The 25,501-nt window shown below is 39.7% G+C and overlaps 1 protein-coding gene across 2 annotated transcripts in view; it reads right to left on the bottom strand.

The window, feature by feature from the left end:
* Positions 1-1,380: 1,380 nt before the first annotated feature.
* The window catches only part of LOC142421810 (E3 ubiquitin-protein ligase KCMF1), a 52,498-nt gene continuing 28,377 nt past the window's right edge, over positions 1,381-25,501 (bottom strand). For both annotated transcript variants that reach the window (XM_075526906.1, XM_075526907.1), the window contains exons 3-7: positions 18,140-18,279; positions 10,785-10,886; positions 6,596-6,770; positions 3,754-4,036; positions 1,381-2,009 (exon numbers count right to left, since the gene is read on the bottom strand). In XM_075526906.1, the coding sequence (XP_075383021.1) occupies positions 1,748-2,009; positions 3,754-4,036; positions 6,596-6,770; positions 10,785-10,886; positions 18,140-18,279 (962 nt within the window). In that variant the 3' untranslated portion in view covers positions 1,381-1,747. The remainder of the gene's footprint in view (positions 2,010-3,753; positions 4,037-6,595; positions 6,771-10,784; positions 10,887-18,139; positions 18,280-25,501) is intronic.

The raw sequence follows: 25,501 nt of genomic DNA, 5'->3' as shown, positions 1-25,501 counted from the left end.
ACTGGGGTAACTCTCAGGATAACCAGAGGCCTCACGTAAAGTTTCCCTTGAAACATTTTCTGTTGCAGAGACTAAAAGAAAACAAGCTAGTACTGCTCTACATGGAAACAATCAGGATTTGAGAATTTAAAAAAAAAAAAAAAAAAAAGGAATGGAACTTAAACTTCAGTCTATGGGGTTGCTTCTTTTGCTGCTGTGATTTTGGATTAGCATACATGTCACAGTTCTGCTGAGAACACCATCTGGTGTTCAAGTCTGTAAATTTACTCTAAAACACTAGCAATGCTGCAGAGATGGAAGGATACAGAGAAAGAGAGAGGGGGTGAGGTGAGAAAGATCTGGAAAGACACTATTATGATATAAGCCTAGTTTAAATTTTCATCAGAAGCTGTGTGCACTTTTGTTTTTATAATCTTACTTTACATTCGAAAAAACCCACCCAAAAAAAAAAAAGAGAGGGGAAAGAAAACCAAAACCAAACGTATCCCTTCTGTCCTTGTCTTGGGGTTATTATAAAACTCTATGCACAAGAACACCATACTCTCTTTTTTTTTCCAAACCAGTAGGGTTAACAGTATAGGCATGTAGGTGGCACGATTCAACTAAAAGGCTTTTTCAAATTTTTTATACCAGCAAAAATAACCAAAAGAAACAATAAATAAAAGGTGCTAAAGTTAGCATTAAGAATTCAGTTGTAATATACTGACAATCTGGGAATCCAAATCCTCAAGCTCTCCTGATACTGACAGGTCTCTGCAAACTATGAAGCAAATACATAAATAACTCAAAATATGATTGAGACTGTGAAAGGCTTTTTAAACTAAGACAACATGATCCAGGTTAACTTTTTTTTTTTAAACACAGTGACTATATGAATTGTCTACACCTGAATAAAACATATTTAACAATTAAAAAAATTTAACAACCACAAAAAGGAAAAAACTTTGAACAAAAGTGAACAACATTTGATTTTAGGGCACACAAAAGCCCCTTGCAGTAGCTTCCAGCAGTGGCCTTACTGTTGTGTCTCCTACAGATGCAGAAAATGAAGTTCTACTCCACATTGAGGTGATGGCTAACAGGGCAATATAATGGTCACATTCAGCAAAATGCCACACCCTGGTCACGACAATATATCCCACTGCAGAGGTTCCATCCTGTGCGGGAACAGCACATAAAGATGTCATTCTGTCACATATTATTCAAAAGCTACTTTGTGGCCACAAACTGCTAGTCAGCACTAACCTTTTTGTCATGTAACCTTTGAATAATGGGAAAGCTTTGGGGTTTATAATTTTACTCCTTGTATTTAAATTTTTAAATGACAAGGTCACTAAAACTCATGCACGCTGCAAAAAACGTCATGCAGTAGTTAAGGTAAACCATCCAAGCAGTTTTTATTCATTAATATTCATAAATACACACAGCAGCTTCATTAGAGATTTTTCATTTTTTTTTCCTCTTCAGTTTGAATGTGGAGTATTAGGAGAGCCTTTTGCATGTCAAGGTACAGGACACAGAGCTTTTTGCTCTGCACTGCAACCTACATTTACCTGCTAGAAGTAAAAATTAGTTAAGTGGAAATGATTATCATATATATCTTTTTCTCTCTTTCTTTTGAATGTACACAATGTAACAAGAGTGACAGACCTGAAATTACAATCACCAAAACAAACCCAAGATAGTTGTTGTCCACTTTCATTGGCAAATACAGCACAGAGGACATTGTCTGCAAAGTGGGATGTCATCAAAGAGGAGGTGGAGGAGGCTCGTTTCCTTTATTACTCTCTTTTAAATTTAGGTTTTCTAAAGCAACATCTAGAGGCATAATATCTACACAGCCCATAGCACCAAAATCTGCAATCTCCCCCCGCTCATCCTCATCTGAGGAGGAACTTTCTTCCCGCATCAAAGTGGACAGTAGAAGCTCCTGAACAAACAGGCTGCAGTCTGCCCGTTCGCTTTCCATTGACTGACGTTCTGCTTCCGACATCTTCGGATCGTTCAACCTGTACAGCAGCAAGGGAAGAGAAGACAGGCAGTTGGTGAAAGCCCATTTCACCAATGACACTACTGACAGGCACCAAAAGGCACTTGAAAAACACTCCTTCAGGACAGTCCTGCTTGCCCTTCGACATGTAGAGCTCCAGCAACCTCTGACACCTCAGTACAACAGGCATGCATTTAATAAACCACCCTTTCCCTGTTGCTACAACAGCATTCAAAGTGGAGCCTAAAGCTAGAGGAAAACAAAAAACTATTTGTGAGGTTTCCTGCTATTCAGGAGTCTTTCAGGAAAGGCTGTTCCCCAGACACTCATTACATGCCTGCTTTGTTTCTAGGTCAACTTATAAGTTCACATACACCACAAAATACATTACTGCTTGTGTAAAGCCTAAGGGTTACCAAGCACGACAGAACATTCATTCCACCACTTCTCCTAGGTTATAGTGCGTGCCCTGATAGGCAAGGAAGTTGCTCACTCCAGCTCTGAAAGTCACAATCTGTGACACTTGCAGGTACTTTGATTAAGTTTCTCAAATAATAATGAGTTTCTGATTGGAAGATGTCACATGGTATTATTTTGCACTTACATAAAAATCAGATTGACTCAAATCCAGGTTTCTTGACACAGGAGCCGTTAAAATGCCCACACTCTTTCACAATACCAGACAGACAAACAAGAGTATGTATGGGGGAGCGTGGCAGGGGAGATGTGGAAAACATTTTTATTTCAGGTCAATAGCCAACCTTCTAAAAGAACTGGAATGACATAGTCAGTGACTCCTCTTTAAAATAACCCTGGAATCCAAGTATAATTTCTAAACCAGACAAGTATTCTGTTAATTAATGGCATCCTTTATTTGCTTTGTTATCCAGTCTCTAAAGTAATTAATGTATAAAACCCTATTCAACTTTCAGCTTTTACTAAAGATTAATTTCCTATTAAACAATACTATCTTCTGACTATCTCCCTCTCCATTACAGCTCAAGTCTATATGCTTGTATCACTGGAGATGCACTTGTTTTGTTGGAAGCAGTAGGGGAAACAAGCACAATTTAGTTAAGAAATATTCCCTTTGTTCATCTTGAAGTTGAGATGCAGCAACTAATGTTTACCCATTGCTTACGAGCAGACAGACAGTAGGTTTGAAAAGATGTTACAAATGCAAACAAAAGCACGGTATGTTTTATGCAGGATCTGGCAGAAGTCCCCTGCCTGGAGTCAGAAGTAACTTAGCCAGCAAAAACTCAAAACCAGCCTCCTTTTCAAAGTTTGCAGAAATCCATGCTCAAGTCTAATCCTTTAAACATGTTCCTAGGGGCATCAAAAAAAAGTACAGCACACTTGTGAGAGTGCTTCTCCTTTTGCAAACACTAGACCACCACAGCATATTTCTGCAGCCACCTCCTGGAGTTGGCTTTCCAAAAGCAGAGTAATTCCCTTTGGGCCAGCTATAAACTTCTGCTCTTGGATATTAAATTACTCATTTTACTTTCATGCTAGAAATGTGGATGAAGCAAGTTTTATGTATTACACATTCTGTGACCGCTGTTGACATGTACCGTGAATGTATTCTGTGTGATTAATTAGCCTGTTAACTCTGGGATATATTTGATCAGACTCTGCTTTACTAGGGCATGGGCTTAACGCCAAACACTTAAGTTTCATTGAGCTCTATGTCTCTGTCAGGACTAAGGCAAACAGAAATGGTAAAAGGTAAATACAAGTAAATACACAGAACAAGTTACCTTGTAAGAAGAAACTGGGAATTCTGGATAGTCTGCTGACTGTTTTCTGTGTTAGATGTGTTGGTTGTTGTTGTAGATTGTGTCATAGTGGTGTTGACATTGATCGTGTTGGTGCGTCTAGTTGCATTGCGTGCAGTCTCCAGTTGTTGTCTTGCTGCCTGTGCATGCTGTCGTTCCAACTGCAGTTGCATCTGCAGCTGCTGTAACTGAGAAGCAGAAGGGCCAGAGGAGTTGAGCTGTCCTCCTGCAGAACGCCTCACGCCTGATAGCTGAGATAAAAGCTCTGCCAGAGAAGAGAAAGTTTCTATGATGAAAGATCTTAAATGAGCACTACACAATAGAATGAATATACCCTGAATTCCAGTGCATCAAATTCCTTTTTTCAATCAATAAAATCAAACAACAAGCAATGCTGAAGAGCCCATGAAGCTCTTGAAAAAAGTCCTAGCATTCAATGTCTCAAAGGATAAAGAAGATTAAGACTCATTTATGCAGATTTATTCCAAGTAAGAAGCCAAAGTTTAATGCCTTCAAAATAACAGGAGAGCCAAGCCACAGGGAATGCCTAGCAAATTATGTCCTCTGCAGCAATTCTCTGAAATTTCAAGTCAAAATAGCAACTGACTAAGAAACTACTTCATTTTGGCTTTGGTTGGTGATTTTATTTTCCTCTCAACAAATGTTCCCTCAAAACACAGGCTTCACCTTCCCAGTATCCCAGAGGGAAGCTGTGTGGCAGCAAAGAGAGAAATATCATCCCGTTGCTTCAAACATCCAGTCAAAAATATTTAGTTAAGAAAACATATTAAAGCATTGCCTCACATCAAAACTGAAGTGGTCAAGAATTTTTGCTGTATGAATTTTTATTTCTGCCAGAAGTAAAGAGAAGGCCTAGCAATTAAAAAACTCTGTCCTTCAGTCTTCCAGTTCAGAGGGATGGAATCCTTATAGCAAGTTTCATCCACAAAGAATTTTTTGAAATAAATATTAGCAGCAAATTACTACTCAGTGCATTACTGCAGAATCTCTTCTACACCTTGTGTACAAGGTACTTCTTATTCACCTGCTTACCTTAGTTGATGCAAGGGCAGAGGAAGTAGGAGACGATATTGCTCCTGCCCCTCACCTCTACATTACAAAGTTACTATATAGGTCATGACAATTTTTCTTCCATTGCATTAACAAATTAACAAAAAAAATTAAGAATTAACAACAAAAAAGTCCTTCTGTATAAGACTTTCTTTGAGGGAATACAGCAAAATGCAGTTGTTTTTTCCATGTCAAGAATTTAGGATGGTCAAGTCATTTTTACCAGCATGGATAGCAATACCAAGATTAAATAACTTTTAATTCCATTGTAATTACTAGAAAACGCCACAGGGTGGAAAAAAAAAAAAGTAAAAAAAAAAAATGTAACAGATGCTATAAACTTCATTTATTTTAAATAGAAAAATTCTGGTGGTCTTTCCTATTTATTACTCCAGTAAGAGGGAAGACATATCAAGCTTCCACCAAAAAAGAAGAGATTCAGAAGAACACCATTTTATCCCCATTTAATGCTGCTAAGTGGGAAGGCCTTGTGAGGCTGAAAACAAACCTCGGCAGCCACCCCACTAACTGAGCTGAACTAGCTGCCCTTGCAAGAGAAGGGCGAGGTTTTGCACTGGAGGTTTCACAAACACCCTCCCTCTTTGAACAAACTCTAGTCCTTTTCAGACCGTCCTGTGACCTCGCATAACTTATCAACTTCTCTTGATGGGATACTTCTTCCCAGATAATTTTAATGAGTTAAACCAGGTCACAGCAGGCCAGCAGAGCACCATAGCCAGCAGAAGGCAGGCAAAGGGACCACGATTAAGGAAGGCAGTGGAGCCACAGCTCCCTTTCAGGGGCAATGCCTGATTAAGCTGGCTGGCTGGCTACCTCCCTCTGAAGAAGTCACAACATGATAGTAGGAAGCTCCAGTTTAAGCATTATGCCTTCTTTGCATCTGAAGCAAAGGTGGATTACAGCAGAAGTTCTGAGGTTTCCCTGACACTTACACTGGCATGGTCAAAGACCACCACATAAAAACATTTAGATCTCCCCTTAGGTAAAGCTGTATTTGTTTTCAGAATTATCTTCATACTGTGTTTTTTCTTTCCTGTAAAAAAGTTATTTTCACATCAAAGCTGAACATATGCCAAACAAGTTATTCCTGGGAATCCTAAAGACACATCTTAATTATTTTCTGGTGTTGAAAATGAGACACCCTTCCCCCCCCAGTTTTTCTAAACTTGACCAAAATACACTGCAAATACTTGCAACAGTACACTTATATGAGAATTTACAAGTACACCTAAAAAAAAATAAATCTGTGATATTAGCAAGTCTGGCATTCAAACAGCAGCCTGAATGCAAAGTGAACATACTGTAAATGTTCATTAATACTCAAATTCAGCTAATTTAATCACCAAGACAGGTACTCTCCTCCATAAACACCTTTATCCACATGGCAAATTAAAATGAGATGTACTAAAGCAAGTGATGGAAGTTGGACACAATCACTTGTAAAAATATACACCACCTGTACATAGATTAGGTTTGGGAATAAGCCTTACACTGTCTAGAATTCAAAGCACAAGCTACAGGCAGGGGTTCGAGCTTCAGCATCTCCATGCACAGGCCCTGTGACAACCCAGCCACTGCTCACCTGCAAGCAGCTATCAATCACACTTGCACTGTGGAGAGTATCTATACATGCAGCTTCATAACAAGGGAAAGCAGGGCAACTATTACCTTGAATTTTACTTCCCCTGTGTAAGGAGGACACTGTGGCAAAATTTGTGGTTACAGCTCTTACCAGCTATAGGATCCATGGCTTCTCTATTGCTTGGAGAATATGAACTCTGAGAAGATGAAAGCCCACCAGGGGAACTGGTAGTAAAGTGCATGTTTGATCTACGTGCACGGGGGCCTCCCAAACCCCGGCCTGGGTGGAACATCCTACGTACATGCCGAACACCACTGGATTCATCGTAACCAAGAAGTTAAGAAAACAGAACTGTTTGGCATTGAGTATTAAATGACAAGGACATTTGACAGGTGAAATACTCAGGTGCACACTGTTCTTCATTCATAAAATAATGATTCAACTTCTGAAGCAAAGCTAAGGTACACTGTAGCTACGGTGCAAGTCAGACTTACCGATCTGAACTCAAGATACCCAGTGCTGTGTACACCAAATTCCCTGTATTTCTCCAGCTTTTTATAATGTCTAAGAAACATCAGGATTAATTTCTTAGTTTTTTTGGACCAAAGTTTTCTACTCAGTAATCTGAAAAGTCTGACAAATGCATGTTCACTCAAGCTTATTAGAGAGACATAGGGATTTTATTCTCCCTCCCCAATTCTTAAGTATTGAAAATAATAAAAAAGTTTATTGCCATTCCTATCAAAAGTACACAATAATTACTGTATTCCTTTTGACTTTTGTACTTCATGCTTTTATCCAAGAAATTTCATCACCTCAATCCTTAAGAAATTGTAGGTTTCCGAAGTATTCGGCACTTTCATCACACCCCTTTGTTTCACCTTTCCTCTTTTAGCCAAAGAAATACCACTAATTCCAGTTATGACAGTGATGCCTTTCATTTTCTCATTTCCCCCCACTTTTCCATATCAGATGCTTATATTTCAAGTCATACCTTTTATACATTTTCTCATATAAATTAAAAGACAATCAACGAATTATTTAAAAATTATTTTTGTCAGAAAGTTAACATTCATTCCTTCAAGACAGTCCAGATAAGGCTTCCTTTTATTTTAAAAATCACTAGTATAATTCACAGTGCAAAATGAAATAGCGTAGGCTTAAATATTTTGTTTTATTGTTATTAGACTTTTAGCTTAGATCCTCCTATATCCCATGTTCTTTATTTTTACAATAGTATGCTTACCACTCGTATGGTATCCATTACTGTGTAAGAGTAGTGTCCAATGTACTTTTCATAAAACACAGTTATGGTGCAGAACCTCAGGATGTCATGGAGGTCAAGAACTTAAGACTGAAAGAAATTACTAGATTTCTCATGCCAAGAAAGAACTTCTGGCTATTACAAAAAAATGTTACAGAATGTTTGCCTCTTTCAAACCTATTAGTTATGCTACAGTGTAAAACACTTAACATCTAGACTGTGAGAGGAAATTCTCCCCTGGCACAGACCGCATTTTGCCTAGCACAGAGTGCCTTGCACCTCTGAGTGTGCTAAAACTGGATGCTGCTGGAGATGAGATACTGTATTAGATGGACTACCACCCCCATGCAGTTTGGCAAGCTTTTCATAACTAGACCTGGTAGAAAAGGCCAGTATCTGAAGATTTTTCAAGCAGACTGTGTGGTAACTTCCCTAACTGCAGCTTTTAAAAGTGTTTTGAGATAAATGTCATTCTTTAAATACTAGCCAAGCGTGCACCCAAGTCTTACCAGCTATGCTAGAGTAAGAAAAACCTTTGTAAACCTTAACTTGTGACAAACAGATAAACTGAAGAGCCATGTGAGAACTATTTGTATGATTGATGCTGAAAAGCTGTACTTAATAAATTTTCAAATATTTTCCTGCTGTAAGCAAGAAACTGGGCTTTAAAGAGTTGTCCCCAGACTGTAGAAATAAAGGACATACCTTGCAATGGCTGCACAAGGTTTATAACAAGAAACATATACAGCCTTCTGGGACAACTTAAGAAAAAAACCGCAAACACCAAAATAAACCACACATGTCTAATCAATACTTGGAAGATGAGGCCACTCCTCAGAACTCCAGCAGACCCAACCTAAAAGCTTACCTCAAACTAACAGAAATCTTCTCTCTAGAAAAAGTGCAAGCGAAGAGCCTTCTCTCCCTCTCCTTTTTGTACATGAAGGTTGTTACAGAGCACAAAGAGTTGTTCTGTACAGCTTTAACTTCATATGAAGATGTTCAGAACAGCAATACAACGTATCAGAGAGCAGCCTTCTAACAGCTCCCTGACTTTGACAGTTATTCTTTCCTACACTGCCAGACCCTGGAAAGGGGCATCTCCTCTTCCTTTTTTCCTACTTTAGACCTGCCTATTGCTAGACATGAGGTAGAGCCCAACATGGAATAGTCACTTCAGGATATACTTCTTATCAGCTTTTGGAGACTTGACAACACTGATCACTGAAGCAATAGTGTACAAGCAGAAAATTCTACATGCACTGTCTTTAATGCTGAATCATGAACAATGTACTCAAAATATATCCAAGGAAGATCCATTTTGGGATGACTGACATTGAAGCCTTGCTCTGTATTTGAAAAGACTGATTTTTCTAGCTCAAACATTCCTAAATTAAAAGTCATCTGGTGGCATCTCTGATACTGGAGAGGGAGAAAAAGCTGCAGAAGCATAAACTCCAATCAAATATCTTGTTCATTTCAGCAGGAAATTAATTTCACTCTGTAACTGGGAAAATTTAAACTTCCTGGCCTACAGAGCAGTTAAGCCAAAGTTGGAGGCCCACAGTTTGGCCTTTGGTACACTGCTATGTAGTTATTAGGGATGTAAGTTTTGTTAGAAAGAGATTATTAGGCAGGTGCTATGAAAAAACTCACAATTGGTAGAAAGAGCAAAACTGAACTGATAAAGAAAAATTGCTCAGTGACTCACTGCACCAGTCATCAAGCAACATCTCAGAGCCATCCAAAGGCCAGGAAAGATCCAATGGTCTGGAAGATGCTCTCTCCCCTCATCCATCTCATCCCATCTCCACCTGAAAGGGAGGATGGCATGACTCTGCCTTGTAGGACACCTGACCATGGAGGACCTCCCTGGACGCCTGGGACCAAGCTCTCATGGCCAGAGCCACCACACTCAGCACCCTGCTTCTCCCCACTGCTGAGAGCCCTGCTCCTGTCCACAGGAAAAGGTGAAGTAGAGATAACTGCTTTCATCTGACTTTGTAGTGTTCTTTGCATTATTAGCTACTCCTTCACAGAGGCAATAGAGACCCAAACTCCTTTACACTGATCCAATTATGGTGTAGTAATTAACATGTGCATTTAGTCTGTCCTGACCTAAACCATGGTAACACTAACTTAAATGCAATCAAACACAAGCATAACTGAAATGGAGCCATCTCCTTAAATCCCATCTCCCTTTTGTTTGTGCAACAAACTCCAGTTGCTAGGGCTTAGATTTTTTTTCTTCTTTTTAAAGATCTTTAAGCAAAAAAACCACTATCAAAGTAATAATGTAGTTTTTTTGTCTGTTTAAATGAGACACAAAGGAATACTTCAGAGAGATTACTTACTGTAGGTAGGCTACATAGCCTGCATGTCATTAAATAAAAAGCCCAAACAAAAATACATTTAATCAGTTAATCGGGGGGGCGGGGGTTAAAAAAAGAAAAATATTCCTAGAACAAGGATAAGAAAACCCAATAGCTCCAGCTCTTCAGCCATCAAGCATAAATAAATCTGCATAACCTGCTGCTAAGGTAACTGAAAGACAACATCCTATTTCCCAGGAAATCTGAAATTTCTCTGAGTTATATTACAAAACGTTGGTAACATATAAAATTATGTTATTAAAACATGGTGTTAAAAGCAGTTAAGCAAGTTTAAAACCATTTGTCAAAACCAGCTAAGCTCGAATCATCCTCAGATTCATCATCTTCATGTCACAAATACAGCACACTACTGAATCTGGATGCATAAAGCAGCATCAAGACTAATGATCAGGCAGGATAAACCACAGTGCAAGTAGAAAAACCTCGCGGTGTCAAAGTTCATTAAATGTTTTTGCTGTTAGAGCAAAAAGCACTGTCAAGTATACCTACAGTCTGTTCGCAATCTGGTATTTATGCTTTTTTAAACTAGCAAATGAACCTTTTTATTTTTGACATACAGATCTTTAGGAACTGAAGTTCCAGGAAAACCAGGTATGACCCTTTGACTGTAAGAATCAAAACAAGTTGTCATGGCTACTAGATGAAATGGTCTAGCCTCTCTGCGTCAACTTGGAAAGGATATTAAATCTCTAGGAGCTCTGTGTTCCAGTGTAAGATGAGCTGCAAAGTCATCTGTGACATGATTCGGATCCCCTCCAGGTAATGCTGCACATATTGGACAAATCTGAAATGACAAAGCAAGAAAAAACCCCAACTTTATAAGTTTTACACAAAACAGAACTCGTATAGTTGAGTCAATCATTAGACATTGATTCTTATGCTTTAAAATCACATTCTAGCTATTCACAAATACCTGGATAGCAACATATTCAAAAAACCCAGAAAATGTATTCAAGTGCAGACGTTAGACATCTTTTACTTTATGATTTTCAGAATGCTATGAAAACCACAGCTAGAATTTTCAATTCATGTTCAATTTGCAATGTCTTGACAATTAGTCTTTGTATGCCACTTCTGCCACAGACAGTAGAGTCTGATTACACAGGATTACTATTTGCCTGCTTGACACTCATCCCAGCAGAGGAATCAGAATGAAACACCACCTAAGTACTTGCTGAAGTATTAAACTGAGACCATCTAACCAGGCAGTGCATAAGTACAGGTTTGGCAGAGAAGGGCTCATATCCATATCCTACACAGCAGTATTTTGGGAGAAGGCACTGATATCCGTCTTTGGTTTGTTTTTTCTTAAACCAAAACACACATTAACTAAGTAGACAAACAGTGCCATTACCATTGCTGTTAATTATGACTTGTTTTTTTGAATGACTCCACAAACAGCTTGAAAAGCATCTTCCATGTTTCTTTAAAAATCAGTCTGCAAAACTACTATAAAGTTTTACAGATGGCAGACAAAAAAAAATCCATTCCACAAAATTCTTCCCCCAGGTGTTAAGTGCTCAAATTAGCACTTTGACAGTTAAATGCAACTGCTGTCTATGAATTTCTCTCTCTGTTCCTCACAGTCAAAAGTCTTGTCTTCATGCTGCAACATAAATCCCAGGTTGCCAGTGCTCTTCATGCATATACTCAAGTTGTTGACAGTAGATCTCAAAAGACCATGGGCATTAAGAACACCTATATAATAGCACATACATCTCTTACTCTTATGAAGGTGAGGACAAGGTTTTGGAATAAGTCTACTGTAAAATCTCAGCTGCTTTTGACAGCAGCTGCTACTTTAATGCCACTTCAATTTTAGTAGTCAGCTCTGAGCAGAAAACCAGGCATTTTAAAAGCTTTTTGTTACAACCCCCTCCCCTTTATTTTCAGTGTTCAGCACTTCTCTTCTTAGAACTTCTCTTCCCAGACTTTCACGACTACAGAAGCCATAAAAGCAGACATGCTACGGAGCAAAGATAACTTATTACAGCACAATATAGAAATACTCAACTATGCCAACATAGCATACAGCTACCCTGTAAGGACAAAGAAATGGATGTAAATTGGACAGATCATTCTAAAGTCCATAAACTTATCCTTGAAGATTAAGCAGCTTATTTATATGTTTCATATCAACAGGAGACAACACCTTCAAAGCAATCTTTTTTCATTTAGGCTACTCTGAGGAAGCAGAACCCCAGCATGAGAACACCACCACGCTTCTGAAAGCAGCAAAGCAAAAGAAAGTTCTTTTGCTAACAGGACAAGGGCGTTATGAACTGTGCATATTTGCCTGACAAGAAGAAACACAGTCCTCAGAAAAACATCAGAAAAAGTTAAGGAACAATGAGAAGGAGGGAATCTAAGTATCTTATCCCTAATTCTAAAAATGAACTAAACTTCCCAGAACTCTGACTGGGAAAAGTTACTGAAGCATTGTTACACACAAACAAAAATTTAGTTAAGCATAAGCTCTGGCAAAATCACAACAAAGACTGCAGCATCACTGAGTAAGCGTGACACAGCTAAAAATCATTGTTAATAGAACATGCATGAACAAATGGTGCAGATGAAAGGAAAACATTGTCAGAACTTTCTCCTGACGTTATGATCATTTGTATTAAAAAAAATCATGTTACTCTGATGCCTGAAAGATGACTGCAAAGTCAGTCACACTCACAGAATACCTGCTGATTTCCAGAAGTGTGCTTGTATTACCACTGCCTCCCTATTTACATACAAGGTAACCACTTTAAGTGACAGTATTTCTGTAACCTCAACAAGAGACACTGTAATCTTCAAGAATGAAATGGGATCCATTCAGACTGTCTCAGATTGTCCACGTCATTACTGCAAGAAAAGCTCTCCTCAATTTTACCAGTAACGTATCAACAACCTAGCCCTTACAGTTACCATACAAGGAGCCTAGTTACTGCCTTCCTAAACGTGAGAAAGTTGCTGCAGTGCAACATAACAGTAGAAAGTTTGCATCTCTGTGCTGAAATGAGATTCGAAGATGACATTTGATGAAGTTTCCTAAAATTTTTATATTTACAATGCTAGCAGACTTCTAGTTGAATGCTGCATTTTATTTGGAACAGTTGACTGACCTGAAAACCAACACCAACAATAACAATCATCATGCTCACAACCACATTCTTCTGCACTTGCCTTATAATGCTTACCATTACCCTTGGACGTTTAGTGGTGAAGACATACTAGTAATTACTAAGGTTTTAGTACTCACCAAAATCATACGATTTATTCTTTTTAGTGTGTAACCTCAGAGACTTAATCACAACACTTACAACTACTCCCACAGACACCAGTAAAATTTCCAATTAAAGTACCCAGAATTAAAACGATCCCCTTCAAGGAAATATCATCAAACTCTCCTCCTAGAGTTCCTCTCCAGGACCTCAACATGCTGGGGTGCCTCTCCAAAGTGCCTGTATACTAATGCACACAGCATGGGGAATAACCATGATGAGTTAGAGATCTGTGTGCAGTTGCAGGGCTACCATCTTCTTGGGATCATAGAGACATGGTGGGATGCTCCCATGACAGGAGCATTGCAATGGAGGGATACAGGCTCTTTAGAAAGGAGAGGAAGGGGGCTCTTTAGAAGAGAAAGGGGGGCTTGCACTTCATGTGAGAGAGCAGCTGGAATGCATGAAGCTCTGCCTGGGGATGGAAGAAGAGCTGACAGACAGCTTACAGGTTGGGATTAGAGAGGACAGGCAAAGGTGACATAGTGGGTGTCTACTGTAGGCCACCTGACCAGGAAGAACAAATGGATCAGGCCCTCTACAGACATACAGGAGCTGCCTTACACTTCCAGGCCCTGTCCTCATGGGGGACTTCAACCACCCCAATATCTCCTGGAGGGACAACACAGCATGGCAGCAATCCAGGAGGCTCCTGGAGTGCACTGATGATAACTTCCTCCTCCAAGTGACAAGAGGACCCAATGAGGAGGAGCTCTGCTGGACTTCATACTCACCAACAATGAGGGGCTCATACAGAATGTGAAGGTCAAAGACAGCCTTGGCTGCAGTGACCTTGAGATGGTGGAGTTCAGGATTGCAAGGGCAGGGAGGGAGATGAAAAACAAGCTCACAACCCTGGACTTCAGAAGAGCAAACTTTGGTCTCTTTAAATATCTGCTTGGAGGAGTCCCATGGGATAAGGCCCTGGAGGGTAGAGGGGCCCCAAGAAAGCTTGTTAATATTTAAGGATCATCCCCTCCAAGCTCAAGATTGCTCCATCTCAATGAATATGAAGTCAGGCAAAAAATGCTAGAAGGCCTACGTGGATGAACAAGATGCTCCTGGCCAAACTCAAACACAAAAAGGAAGCATACAGAGGTTACCCTCCTAGGGTAACCTTGGAGGAATACAGAAACATTATGCGAGCATCCCAGGACAAAGTAAGGAAAGCTAAAGACCAAATGGAACTGAATTCAGCGAGCAATGTCAAAGGCAACAAGAAGGGCTTCTAGAACTACATAGGCAACAAAAGTAAGACTAGGAAAAACGTGGGCCCAGTGCTCAAAAGATGGGGGACCTGGTTACACAGGACAGAAGAGGCTGATGTTCTGAATGCCTCCTTTGCCTCAGTCTTTATTAGCAAGACCGGCCTTCAGGAATTCCAGGCCCCATAGACCAAGGGGAAAGTCTGGAGCAAGGAAGACATTCCCCTGGTGGAAGAGGATTAGGTTAGACAATACTTAAGTGAACTGGACATACTTAAGTCCATGGGCTGTGATGGGATGCACCCACAAGTCCTGAGGGAGCCAGCAGATGCCATTGAGAGGCTGCTCTCAATAATCTTTGATCAATCATGGCAACTGGGAGAGGTGCCCAAGGGCTGGAGTAAAGCAAATGTCACTCCTATCTTAAAGAAGGGTAAGAAGGAGGAGCTGGGGAGCTACAGGCAGATCAGCTCGCCTTGATCCCCGGGAAGGTGATGGAGCAGCTAATCCTGGACACCATTTCCAGGTACATTAAAGACAAGAAAATCATAAAGAGTAGTCAGCATAGCTTCACAGAGGGGAAGTCACGCTTGACCAACTTGATAAACTTCTGTGATGAAGGGACTGGCCTGGTAGATGACTGGAGAGCAGTGGATATTGTCTACCTGGCCTTCAGTAAGGCCTTTGACACTGTCTCCCAGAGGATCCTCATAGACAAGCTGTTGATGCACAGGCTGGATAAGCAGACAGTGAGGTGGAGTGAAAACTGGCTTAATGGCTGGGCTCAGAGGGTGGCGATCAGTGAGAAATTTGCTGATGACACAAAACTGGGAGGGGTGGTTGATATGCCAGAGAGCCATGCTGCCATTCAGAGGGACCTCAGCAGGCTGGAGAAATAAGCCAACAGGAACCTCATGAAGTTCAACAGGGGGAAGTGCAAAGTCCTGTACCTGGGGGGGAACAACCCCAGGCACCAGCACACACTGGATGCCACCCAGCTGGAAAGAAGCTTTGTAGAAAAGGAGCTGGGGGTCTCGGCGGACCATGAGCCAGCAATGTGCCCCTGCAGGAAAGAAAGCTAATGGTGTCCTGGGTTGCATTAGGAAGTGTTGCCAGCAGGTCAAGGGTGGTGATCCTTTGCCTCTGTCCAGCACTGGTGAGGCCACACCTGGAGTACTGTGCCCAGTTCTCAGCTCCACATACAAGAGAGACATGCACATACTGGAGACAGTCCAGCAAAGGGCTACAAAGATGATTACGGGACTGGAGCATCTCTCCTACAAGGAAAGGCTGAGAGAGCTGGGACTGTTCAGCCTGGAGAAGAGCAGTCCTAGGGGGGGATTTTAATTAATGTACATAAATACCTGAAAGGAGGGTGAAAGGAGGATGAAGCCAGGCTCTTTTCAGTGGTGCCCAGTGACAGGACCAGAGGCAGTGGGCACAAATTCAAACACAGGAGGTTCCTCATGAACACGAGGAAACATTTTTTTACTGTGAGGGTGACTGAGCACTGGGACAGGTTGCCCAGAGAGGCTGTGGAGTCTCTATCCTCAGAGATATTAAAAAGCTGTCTGGCCATGCTCCTGGGCAACCAGCTGTAGGTGACCCTGCTTGAGCAGGGGAGGTGGACAAGATGACCTCCAGAGGTCTCCTTCCAACCTCCGCCAGTCTGTGATTCCTACCCGCAAATACCCAACATTGCTGTACGTACCAATACCAAATACCTGAGAAAAATCAGCAGAAAATAAACTTCTTATCTGAAGTTTGAACATCTCCACTCTGAACATAAAAATGGCAAAATTTAATGGACCAAAAATTCTTTGACTTTTTCTTTGAAAAATGTGGCGTGAGGGCTGTAAAATAAAAGTGATTCCATCCCTGTAAACTACCCTTAAAGATCTAAAAATAAATATCTAAAATAAAACACATCTTTGGACAGACAGAGATACTACAAGGACTACAAGCTCAGTATCTAAACAGAAGTAATTGCTTGAAAACCTAAGACCACAAACATTTAGAATCCATAATATTTTCCTCTTTAGTAATGCTGTAGCCTTTCACTATCTACAGTAAGACTACAGTACCCAAGTAGTTTTATGTGTATGCACACTAAACATTTATCACAAAAGCTAGATTCAAAACTTAGCACAAACATATACAATCATATTCAAGGATTAAAATATTGTCCTTTATCATTGTTTGGAATAAAGATATAACAAAGTTGCAGACTGACTCACAAAAAGGAAAGAATTTTTTTTTTAGCACATCCAACTCTTTCAGGAACCAATGGAGTAGCAGGTGTCTGGAATGGCAAATTTAAGCTTTATGTACTGAATTCTAGAAGTCACAGCTGCAAACAAGGATGCATCAAATTTAAAAACCTGGAATCTTAACATTCTGCGTCAGGAACATATCACTGACATCAAGTGGTGCAAGTCAGAATTGCAATACTAAGCCACCAAAGAAAGTCATCCAAACGGGGAACTTTCAATGGTTGACACTATGATAGAAAGTTGCAAAGCTAAAGAAAAACTCAAGGAGATGATAAAAATTGCAGTGTGTCACTAAATTAAGTTATGATCCTACAGTGCAACTGATTGTGCAGTAAACTGTTTCATTTCATACGTTTTTAAGAAAGATCAGAACACCTTTGAGTCTCAAAAAAGTGGACAAACCACCTATCACTCTTTCGCACAAGATCCTTAATAGGCTTGGAGAGGAAAGGTCCATTTTCTTCCACAGAATTCCTTGGAAGTTAAGAAAACTAGAAGATTATGATAGAGAACCTATTTATAAGTAATTTCTTCGCAATGTATTAGTGATGAGTAATCCACTTCAGGCATTTACATTTTCTAGGCATCTATGGCACAACAGTTAACCAGATGAGAGCACCCTGGATGTCGTTCTGCTAACCTAGTTTCTCCTACTCCCAAAGACAATCAGGATAGCAGGAGCTAACACCTCAGATTAAAGCATTTCTGTTGACACTTGTTTAAGAAGTGCATTTTTAACCATGTCAAGAGTTTTAATGGTTAGGGATGGGGGAAAAAAACCCTGCTTTAACAGCAATAGTTTCAAAAGAATGACAACTTCCGCTGCATAAATATACCAGGTCCATTACAAAAATTGTTTGAAAAACACACCCAACTGTCTGCATGTCTTCCTCTCTCTTATAGTTACAAAAGACTGGCACAGCTATGAGCTTCCAGGACAATTACATACCGTTTGTGAAAAGGGAGACATGGCTACACAGAATAACCATATAAACACTCTAAATTATGTCTTACAGGATAAAAAACTCCTAAACATGGCAGCCTTTCCATCAGAACAACCAAACAGCAACCATAAAAGATGAAAGCAGGCTCATTATATTACAATAGCCATGGAATGTAGAAGAACGTTGATGTCACTGTCAAATATAGGTAAGTCTTCTTACAAAGCATTTAAATCAACTCATGCTTCAAGAAAGAAAAAGAACAGGAGGATACCAATTTCCCAGAAGAGCCGATCTTTTTAATATATTTCCACCACAACTGAAAGCCAATTCTGAAGCTTCTTACCACTTCTGTTGATGTTTCTGCATGCTCAGAAGTAACATGTTCTTGAAGAGATGTTTCCGTATAACCCATTTTCCCACAATAAGGACAAGTAAAAGACTGTGGCTGCTCTACAGAGAAAGCTTCTCCACCATAGTACAAATCTGGAACAGAAAGTGTTTAAATAGAGGTTACTTCAAAGCAGTAGCATCATTTATTTTGTTCATGTACACCTCTGTTTATAAATGTACTTCAATGTAATCACTACCAAATTAATCCAGTATTTAATTGAAATGGCTATTTTAATGTTGTATAAAGGCCATAGGCTGATATTCAAGAAGCGTTCAATTACTGATGACAAAAACCACACAGACTACATTTCATTTTCATTAGTAAACATAACATAGTTTTCTAACATTCAGTAGGAGCAAAGATTCCTATGATGCTGCTTGTTGATACTGCCAAACCTTAACTTTTCCACCACCCTTCTTATCCCATGTACAAGGTCACCTATGGTATTTTTCAATCATAAGATGAGTTTTCAAAAGCTGAATTCTCAACAGTACCTGAAAAATTTACATTAAAAATTTAGAAGTCCTCAGTGATACCACATGTCAATATTTATGCCATAGCTGAACCACTGCTTCGCAATACGCAGTTTTAGAAATGTCTCAAATATATAATCCAAAAGATTGATAGTGAAAAAGGAATCTGATTATCCATTACACACTGGTTGCAACTTTTAGGCAAGTTGAATTTAAGCACTTTTGCACTATTGATGAAAAGCAGGCACTAAGTTGCTAACATAGAAGTTCTCCAAACTTAACATGAAAATTCATCAAACCATGCAAGAAAATAATGCTTTTCTCTCTCGTCCTCTGTAGGTATTATGTATTCTATAGGAAACATGAATGAACTTCACATTCATATCAAGATAAAAAGTGTGATTTTCTCCAGCAAGTCAGTGAAAAGATTTTCAATTACATTTTTTCTAGGACTCACTGATAAGTAAATGAAAAATATTTTCACAGAATTATGAATATTCTGCTATAAATTAAAAATTGGACAAGTCTGAACACATACTAGAACTCATGTTCTGCACCACAAGACAGTATCTATCTAATGTGTTAGGAACACATCCTTCCAACAGCTTAAGTTGCAGCTTCCTAAGGTTTATGACACCTACTGCTACTGACCTCTCTTTAGGACATGACTAGGAAGAACAGAACAACATTTTTGTTTCTGCAGCCTTACAAAAGGTGATGCTTAAGCTACAAATGTATGTATCTATAACCCACTATATTAACTGATAGTGTTTTACATATAACTAGGTTTTGAGGGCTAACACTCCAAGACCAATACAGGAAATGAACTTCTCAGTAACTTACTAATATGCAGAGTTGAAGATACAGAATCAGATTGAATACATTGCAGAATAATGTTTATGTTCATAAGTCCCTGTTCCCCTTATATGGAAACTGCTTCCTGAGAATTTAAATGCTGGAGGATGAGAGAAAGATACCCCTTTAACAGGCATGGTAAGAAATGCCCAAGTAGACAAACAGCCTTGCCAAAGAAGAAACACTACCTGACACACTGAGCATTTTAACTGGTTCATCAAATTAACTATCACACTAAGCTTGAGTACCAGCCTGAATCTAGGTTCATTTATTCACATACATGAGGAAAACTTTATGTCCAACTATCCAAAGTAAAAAGTTCCCAGCCGATTAAGTCTTAGTTCTCCAAAGCAGCATTTGAGATTCCATTAAATGTTTTATACAGTAAGGCACAGAAGTAACTTTTCATTAGAGAATGGAATTGAATATCAGGTATGAGTGAAACAGAGAGCTATACAGATTGAAAGTCAGCATGAACGTAAATTGGAAGACATGCCCAAAAGATTAGCACCCCCACCCCCTCAACCTGAAAGTCATTTGTATAGTACTGACACAAACAGATGCCTGGAATCATTATTAGAGGGAAATCCCAAAGGTCCTTGCACAACATGGATCAGGACTCAGTTCTGAACACATCCAAGTCACCCAACACATGAATGATGGGCATTTCCTTGACAAGTTGTCAGGCATTCAGCTGGCATCCTAACAACAAGACATGTGGTATGTCTTAATTCAAACATCTGTCCTTACCCAATGTCCTACAAATCCATGGGAAGAACCACTGAAGCTATGAAGAGGAAAGTTTACCTTCCCACATTTGCAGGAGAGGTCACTGGCCAACATTTAAATATACCATATTCAACTGAAGACAACAATACTACCAGATTGGAAGAAAGCTTCTTACAAACTCTTAAATCTGCTTGTTTAGTTTATAAGCTAAGTATCAATCAGCTTTAGAGGGTGTTCTGAATGCTCAAAAACAGGAACAGCAGCAAATTCCCCCATGTCAAAGCTTTTAAAACTATCTGTAGTTCTTATCCATTACTCGCAGTAAGCTTGTGTTTATTCTATATCAGTGGATTGGTACTACAGTTACCCTGGCAGGTGACCATAAAACCTGGGTCTGAAGCAGGATTGCACCATTAGCATTCAGAACTCTAACAGTCCCTATGTACAAGTGTTAAGCAACATCATCCTACAGGATGAACCAATTAGATTTACCTACATGCACAACTATCTTTTGACTTGAATAGCTTCTCTAAAATTACAGCACACATTTTCCAGGTGGTGACCAGTCTTGTTTCCAAGTCTTCCATTCTCCTCTTATTTACGTGATATGCAATAAAGACTTATATGAAAATTAACCTGCTCCAAGTTTGAGGTGTTATGGAGACTGTTTCAGATACAACACACAGAAGTTCTACATAATTCACGTAACTTCCAAGATTTTGGAGCTCCTAACCAGTGCCATTTCAGTACATATTTCACTAAGTACTCCTCTGAAAGTTTCTCCAAGAATCACATTCAGACTCCCATTCTGATGTAGCAAAAAAATCTGAGTGGGGGTAAAAAAATTACCAATATGCTGCAGTATACTCAAATACAAAGAATTTACATATGTCATGGTTTCAAATGAGGAAAGAACAAACAAGGTTTACATGGGACAAGGTTCCAAGCAGTCACTAAAACAGTCTCTAAATGGATCAGCCATACAGACTCTGGAACAGATATTCTTTCAGAAAAATGTATCTGTAAGGCAAAGGATTCAAAATGATGGTTGTCTAAAACAGATAAATGCAAAATGCTTCAATGAAGACAGATGAAAGAATCCTCCTTGCAACTGTACGAAGCAAAATTCTAATTAAAGCAGCTCATTACACAAGTTGTTACAGCATATAGCAAAAAGCAAAGCTTTAAAAGCATTCTTTCTTCTACAGTGTCATTACACAGAGGAAACGTAAACTTCAGTGTCCTAAAGATAAAACAGAGTTGGAACTTAAATAAAGATTCTGGGAACAAAATAAGTAAGATGGCCAAACTTTTGAACTGAATAGTTAAGAATAATTCCAAATTTAACTGCATTTAATCTGCCCAAAACAGCACATGTCAACACTATATTGTTCTCTGAAACTCAGGAATTCAACAAGAACTTCTGCAAAAAAATTCTGCATACCTGTGGGAATAGCAAAAATGCCAGTCATAAACACATCAAAAGCTAATGACAGTTTGTAGAGCTGATCCTCTGATCTCCCTCAAGCTTTGGTATGATCCTCATGATGATGATTAAATACCTATTTACTGATTAGAAAACTGAAATTCTCCATCACTGCAAACATACACGTGCAAGAACAGCAAGTCAAATTTTCCTTTGAGGACTTCTCCTAGCTGAGCAGACTCATTTCTGGGATTTTTCCAAGTCCTGGCATCTTATATACTAATCTGGATAAAACAAGATGATGATGATGACTCAAAGGGACAAGCTAATGAAAAAAGGGGCAAATCATCTTATTCTTTAGAGGATTTGCATATAAAAGTAACTTCTGCATCTACTACCTAAAATGAAAAAAAAAAAATTCCCTCAAAATTATCAGGTGGTCTAAAAACCTCTACCTGTAAGCCTCACTACTTATGAATGTAAGTATTTTCAAGTAAGGCAGAAGTACCAACTCCAACCTTGCAGCTAAACAAAGGGCACAGGGCCACAACCAACCTGAAGAGAGTGGTAAATAGATTAGCATGCAGGTAAAAACATCTTTTCCTTAGATATGTTGTTAGCTCAGTCCAGATGTCAAGAATTCCAGCAGTACACACTGTTCTGTCACAGAGAGGAGAGGTTTGATGAGTACTGTCAAATCCTGTGTTTCTGGTCCTTGCTTTTAGACAATATGAAACAAGCCATTTATTAATTAAAAAAATAAAAATCTGAGTTCTTTCCAGCCTTCTGATTATACTCCTGCATGTTCTCCCACTCATACCTCCTTCCACATCTTTCTCATAATACACAGCAAATGCACATGCCAAATAAATATGCCTTCATCTGAAGAAAAAAAAAGAATTAAAAAATGCACCTGTCAGAAGTGAAATCAGTCACTAGCAAATCCAAATATTTTTCCTTTGGAAGTTTATACCTCCCTTCTTTTTTCCTCCTCAACTTTAATCTCTCTCCACCTCTTACAATCAAAATCTGTCCCTTTTCTAAACTCAAATACAGGTCACCAGATAAGTTTTATTTTATACTATAATATAAATTAAAAAAAAAAAAAGAGGTTGGTAATTAAGTGATATTGTGAACCTTTGTGTCTAATTTTAGCATTGAAGTTACTGAATGGATACTTCTCCACCTGTTTCGTTTTTAGAAGTACATCAAAAATCCTAAAAATTATGAATACAGCCATGTTATTGACTATCAATGCTCATTTGCTAAGGAAGATGCTAACAATCACAGGTAGTATGGGGAAAAAATGAAAAGGCAATACCTCCTTGGCTGCAGAAGCAAGGAAACCTACAATTGTATTACTGTTTTAATTTACAGTTGTATTACTGTTATGATGCAACTGGCCCATGACCAAAGAATTATCCCTTCCGGCCACAAAGAAATCTTTCAGATAATGTGTTTTGGTTCTTTCCAAATACCTTCCTACACAAAAGCAGGAGTCCATAACTCTTCAAACTCCTCTGGACCTCTAAAGCCCTCTTTTCAAAGTAGCTAGGAAGACAGGGTTGCTAAGTAAAAAAGACCACCAGACTAAATCACATCCCTCTAAGAGAAGATTCATCACTCACACTGCTTATCAATTAGAAGAAGAATACAAAGGAGTAAAAGGATCAGAATACTGTGTAAAGAGGACTCAACAATAGTTTATGGAGTTAGATTTCAAGCTCAACAGTGTTTAGATATTAAAGCTTTTTGTGGAAAATAAAGAAAACCAAAACAAAACAAACAAAAAATTAATTTAGTGTGAAAACTCTACCAAAAATATGAGCAGTTTCGCTTTATTATCGATCTACAGCTATAGACTGCTTGTATTTAACATTTAAATCTAACACATCCTTAAACTTGGCAGGAGGTTCGTAATGAGACAGAAGTACAGTAGGATTCCTTAGATAAAAATCAGTCTTTCAAAGAGATGATTCAGGACTACATTTTATAACAGCTTGTCCCTGCTTTCTGTTAAGACATATTTCTTTACAAGGGTACACAGCAGTCAGGAATTTTAGTTTCACTTTTCTTCATATGAATAATATAATTTCAGTTTGATACATACATATAGATAAAAATGTTGGTATTACACAAGTCGTAGTGTATTTGATTTGATTGAATTTTTTTTTCAATGTTTGAAGAAACTAAATGGTGGCAACACACCACATTTTACAAAGTATATATATTCCTGTATCACTGATCAAGCAGCCATACTATTCAAAACAGTATTACCCTTGAAACTGCTGCTAGTTCTGTTTTGCTGCAGATTCCTGAACAAAAAACATTCTAAAACCTGCTAGATATTCTGCTATAAACTTAAAGAAATAATGCTTACCTACCCTCTATTTATAAACATTTGCATAAAGGAATGGGCCAACAGGAATCTTACAAAATTCAGCCCAGCCCTGCCCCAGGCAGGTAGACCTGGGCAGCGATGTCGGCAGGGCCAGGAAGCAGCTCTGAGGAGACGGTGCAGGGGGGCAGCAAGCTGAGCAGGGGCCAGCCATGTACCTAGAGCAGTATGAGTAGGGGTGACTCCCTCGGCTCAGCACCTGTCTGCCTCACCCAAGCACTGCATCTCGTTTGGGTCCTCCAAGTACAGGGGAGACATCAAATTGAAGCGAGTTCAGCAGAAGGCCATTAAGATGGCAGGGCTGGAGCATTTGCCCTGTGAGGAGAGGCTGCAGGGGCAGCACTGGTTCAGCCTGGAGCAGAGAGCTTTGGGTCACCTAACAGCTGCCCCCATACTGACAGAGATAGGATCAAGGAGACATAGCCAGGCTCTTCTCAGTGCTGCAGTACAGGAGGACAAGAGGATATAAGGAAGAACATTTTCCCCCATGTAGACAGGCAGTGGAACAGGATACCCAAACAGCCCCTGTGCCATCTCCATTCCTGGAGGTTTTCAAGACCCAAGTGACCAAAGCCCTGACTAACCTGGTCTGACCTCACAACCTGGAGCAGCAGGTTGGACCAGAGACCTCTAGAGAACCCTTCCAACCAGAATTATCTTACAACTGATCCTATGGAACAAAGATACATAGTGATATAGCTGTACTACTCATTTAGACTTTAATATTCTGTTAATCACCAATGTTGTCCTGCTTCACAGACTGGAGGGATCTACTCTCAACAGGTGGGATCTCTACTCACCTCACTTGGAACTCTCCCCTTTCACTACAAAGGCAGTGCAAGAGTCACGTTTGCTAGAGTAAAATGCCAGCCTGGTTGAATCTGGAAACAGCTGCTCACTCCTGTCAGCCAGAGCATCGCTATTTCAATCTTTCAGTAAGTTTCCAGTACAGCTATGTCTAGCAGGAAGAAACAGCACATCCTCCATTTTTCTTCATGCGGTTTCATCAGCTGCCAATCTCAGTATTCAACCTCACAGCCTGATAGCGCTGGGCTGACTGCTTCAGTGTGAGACACACACTGCTGGGGCTGACAATGATTACATGGCAGGTATTCAGTTATTCATCCAGCAGCAGCTGGGTGTTTTGTTTCCCCTGCAGGCATCAGGGCCCTGAGCTGACCGATAGGCCTTAGCTGCCTTGACCAACCTCAAAGCAGACCTCCACACACACTCTCTGCCCATGTGCTACATCTAAGGTCTGACCATCTGGCCATGAACCATGCTGCAGCTGCACCCAGCCCTCTCCTGCCTTAGACAGGTTTCCTGCATGGACCCCAGAGCTGACTTGTTATACTTGCTTTGTCTGGAACTGTCAACGGGACCTGCTCCTGCTACCAACCCTGCCCTGCACACCCTGTCAGTGAGGACACTGA

Source organism: Mycteria americana, chromosome Z, assembly GCF_035582795.1.
Source record: "Mycteria americana isolate JAX WOST 10 ecotype Jacksonville Zoo and Gardens chromosome Z, USCA_MyAme_1.0, whole genome shotgun sequence".
Classification (NCBI taxonomy): Eukaryota; Metazoa; Chordata; class Aves; order Ciconiiformes; family Ciconiidae; genus Mycteria; species Mycteria americana.
Note: the sequence above shows the minus strand (reverse complement) of the source record. Positions and strands in the feature narration are given on the sequence as shown.